General features: G+C 29.9%; 1 protein-coding gene across 1 annotated transcript; it reads right to left on the reverse strand.

Moving 5' to 3' along the window:
* Positions 1–1,302: 1,302 nt before the first annotated feature.
* On the reverse strand, positions 1,303–3,009 carry LOC148196121 (putative mannitol dehydrogenase). The gene is made up of 5 exons (XM_088095440.1): positions 2,891–3,009; positions 2,682–2,795; positions 2,032–2,545; positions 1,773–1,926; positions 1,303–1,664 (listed from the first exon to the last, which is right to left on the reverse strand). Exons 1-5 carry the CDS (start codon positions 2,986–2,988, stop codon positions 1,459–1,461), a joined length of 1,086 nt encoding a protein of 361 aa, XP_087951566.1. The 5' UTR covers positions 2,989–3,009; the 3' UTR covers positions 1,303–1,458.
* Between the last annotated feature and the right edge of the window lie 1,318 nt (positions 3,010–4,327).

Genomic DNA, 4,327 nt, shown 5'->3' on the forward strand with positions numbered 1-4,327 from the left:
TTTGTGATTGTATTTTGGCTTGAAAATGTTATTTTCTATTACATGATCCCAATATAAAAAATAAAAACATAAATGAATTTTCATAGTACTCTATGAAAAACAGGGGAAATGGTGGTATTGATATCACCCTTGACATACTCTATTATGAGATTTGTCACTCGAGCCTCCACACGAACTTGGAATGTCTGTCTATCTGGGTATTATTTATAATCTAATACATAAAAAGCATCTAACTAGTTAATTTAGAAGCTTTGTGATTAGGAAGCCATAAGCACAATGAATGCAATTATTGACACAATTTCAGCTATTATTTATTTTATCCAATTACTAATTAGTTGACTAAGAATACATATATTTAAAGATTTAAAAAATAATTCTAATATATTATTTTAGATATTAGTATAATATATATATATCTTTTTTTATTATAAATATTATATATTATTTCAAAAAATAATTCAAATAATAGTTAAATTATAATTAATAGAATATTTAATATATTTTAACAATACAATTATAATTAATAGAATATTTGATATATTTTAACCACACCTTCTAGGTAGGTATTACCTTTGATGTGATTGTAATTTAAAATTTAGTTGGATAGAGAAATAAGTATATCTATTTACCTACTTTCTAGATTTTGAACTTTTCATAACCTTACTAAAGAAATTATTATAATGTCATAGATTATTATTGGATGGGCCGAGTCAAAACTTTTTAAAGTCAAACTTTTTTAAACGATTTAACAATCTAATTATATGGTAACGTAAACTAAAATATTAAATCAATACTAATCAGTTATTGCCTAGGAATGGAATATCTCTCTACCTTTTAGTAGAATAAGTTCCATGTTCTGTGCTGAGTTGTCTATATTGAAGTGTCGTCCTCTGTTTTTGATAGCACATAATTTTATTACGGAGTTGTTGTATATTTTTTGTTTTATTTTTAGGTTTTAACTCTCTTTTTTTATTAGTAATCAATTTCATTAATTAGTAATAAATATTTTAATTATAATTTTATATTTTAAAAACATTTTATCTTTATTTACTATTTTTGATCATAAATTTTTAATAGACATTTTTTTTTATTCCACTCGTATTATATAGATACTACATTTTCAATTACTTCAAATAATTTTGTACTCCACTAATATATTTTTTTAAAAAATTTTAGAAATTGAGGCATGTTGAAAATTTATTAAAAATAAACAATATGAATTTGAGTTTTGTAATTTGACTTCTAAATATGATTAGAGTTCATAATAGACCAATAATTTTTTCAGAGTTTGCAAAATTAGGACTTAAGTTAAAAGTCTATTTAAGGTACAAGAAAATACTATATATTGATAAAATTTTATCGACAGAAATTCTTTTATAAACTACCCAAGTGCAATCATAGCATATTGTCACTTTTTTTCTCTTACAATGTTTCACGTATACTAGAATGGCAAAAACTTCAAGGGCTTGGTTTTAGAGTGTTTCCTATGTCAATCACAAATCTGTATTTTACATCTGCTTTGAGGAGACGGTCCATTGCAGTGTTGACATAATGAATAGGAATGACCTCAATGATAGGTTTTACGTTGTGTTTAGCAGCAAAGTCGATCATCTCTTGGGTCTCCTTTATTCCTCCAATCAAACTTCCGGCTACTATCTTTCTCCCTAGCAAACCAAGTACTTATTTACATCAAAATGCTGATTAAACTTTGATATATATGTGAATACGCAGACGCATATGCATCTGTATTTTGTACTAAATCACTTGCTTACCATTAAGTAAAGGAAAGATTGGCAGCTCCAGAGGCTTCTCCGGTGCACCCAGCATTACAAGCTTTCCATGAGACTTCAGCAAACCAATCAGAGGTAACAAAAGATGAACGCCCGAAACTGTGTCGATAATACCATCCAAAGTACCCTTTGCAGCCTACAAAATAATCAGAATTACTTAATTCAAAGAATGTGTATTTTCATAATATTCTAAATGGATGCTGTAATACATATACATATATATATATATAGACATACATACCTGCATCTGATCTTGGTCACGGCTTATCAGAAAAGAGTCAGCTCCAAGATGTTGTATTGCTTCCTCCTTTTTGTAAGGTGAAGTACTTATTACTGTGACGTTGGCCCCAAAAGCTTTGGCAAATTTTACAGCCATATGGCCTAGTCCACCGAGACCAACCACACCCACATGCAGACCAGGTTTGTCTAGTGCAAAATATCTGAGAGGGCTATAAACTGTGATGCCAGCACAAAGGAGAGGTGCAGCAGCATCAAGTGGTAGGCCATCAGGAATTCGAACCACAAAGTGTTCGTCTGCAACCATTGAATCAGAGTAACCTCCATATGTGATGCTACCATCTTTATATTTGGCACCATACGTGAGAGTATATTGTGGACAATAATTCTCAAGATTGTCAGAACAGTTCTGACAGCTGCGGCAGGAATCAACCAAGCATCCCACACCCACCTTGTCCCCAACTTTGAACTTTTCTACTTTGCTTCCCACTTCTGTCACTACACCAGTCACCTCATGCCTGCACCATTTTACATTATTAGAACAAAACTGAATCTGTTACCTAATATAACAAAAGCCTTAATATATCAATGACTGAAATCAAGTGTCTCACTACATAAATTATAGAGTCCTTTAGCATGTCTTAAAGTATATACCCTGGGACTAGTGGATAGGTGGAAGTGCCCCATTCGTTTTTTGCGTTGTGGAGATCAGAGTGACATATCCCACAATACAACACTTTGAATGCAACGTCTTTTTCACCAGTTTCCCTGAAAAATAAATTGCAAAACAAAAACTGAATCTGTTAGTTAAGTGGGTGGCAATTTAACTTTGTTCTTAACATTTTATGTGTTTATTAGAGAACCTTCTGGAGAAATCGAAAGGGGAGAAAAAACCAGAAGGGTCCCTAACTGCCCATCCGAATGCTTTTCTGGGATGCTCAAGTTCAGCTTGTGCAGCCATTTCAATCTGTTACAGTATTTGATCAGAAAATAAGTGCAATGAATGGAGCAGTGAGAAGAAAGAGGTATTTATAAGTGCATTCATGACGAAGGTTGTGACATTGACGTATTTGGTAACGTATGTCTAACGTATCTGGTGACGTTGTTTCTTGATCTATAAGCTTGACATGTAGTGAAGGCGGCGTTGTGGTCATTGTGTTCGAAGTGAAAAGGCATAAAGAAATGGATCCTCGTTTACTAAAAAGGTCTTTACGAAACTTTGATCACTTTTGAAAATGAATACGAGAAATTGAGAGTATTTGAGAATAAATATGTATTGTTTTTTTTTTAAATTTGAAAATGAAAAAGAATAAATTTAAAAATAAAGTGTGTGAAAAATTTGATTAATATGATAAATTTAAAAAATATTAATACATAGAAAATGAAGATTATCAAATCCTTCTAATGTTATAAGTAATTTAAATTTATATTTATGAGTTACATATGAATCCGTCACACAAACTCAACTTCACATTTGTGGTTCATCTTCAATCAAAAATTGTGGTTTATCTCCATTTTCATCATTATGGAGATTGTAAATAATAGAATATTAAGAGCTCGACAATACACCTACATTTGACAACACACTTCCTATCAATGAACACAAAATTATGGATCCATGAATCACCCATACAGATAACTTACCTCAAACAACTCAAAACACTTATCTCTCCACCACATCCAAAGAAAATGAACTCAACTTCTCAACGTCTAAAAATTTATACATTATATGGGAATCTCTGTCTAATCGCGTAACCAACTATGCACGTAAACAAACCAAGCTGAAGATAAAATGTATTTTCATAAATAATACCTAAAATTAGCATGATTAAAGAAAAATTCAAAAATCATTCCATTTTACAAAAACTTCAAATTTTCTCACTTCCAAATACGTAAATATAATTTCATTCTCAAATTCTTCTTTCCCAATATTTATAAATAAATAGTTTTTCACCCGAAAATAACACCATAAAACCACGTGGTTTTTCTACTCTACGTTATAACTCATTTTATTAATTTCTTATTCAATGACTGAATTTATATTGTAATTAAATAACTTAATTTAATATATTATCGTTATTAAAAAACGTTATCTCCTTGTAAATGGTGAACCGTGTCAAACCATCTTTCCTCTAAAGAAATATTGTTCTATTATATTCTTTTACAAGATAAACAGTATAACATTAGCTATTCTCTGCAGTATAATTAATTTATGTTTTTCATCTTTAAATTATTTTAAATCAATAAATTAATATATAATTAATACAATAAATTTAATAAGTAAGTATTTAAATCAATAA

The sequence above is a fragment of the Vigna umbellata genome, chromosome 7 (genome assembly GCF_029865625.1).
Source record: "Vigna umbellata cultivar VRB3 chromosome 7, Vumbellata_1.0, whole genome shotgun sequence".
Lineage (NCBI taxonomy): Eukaryota > Viridiplantae > Streptophyta > Magnoliopsida > Fabales > Fabaceae > Vigna > Vigna umbellata.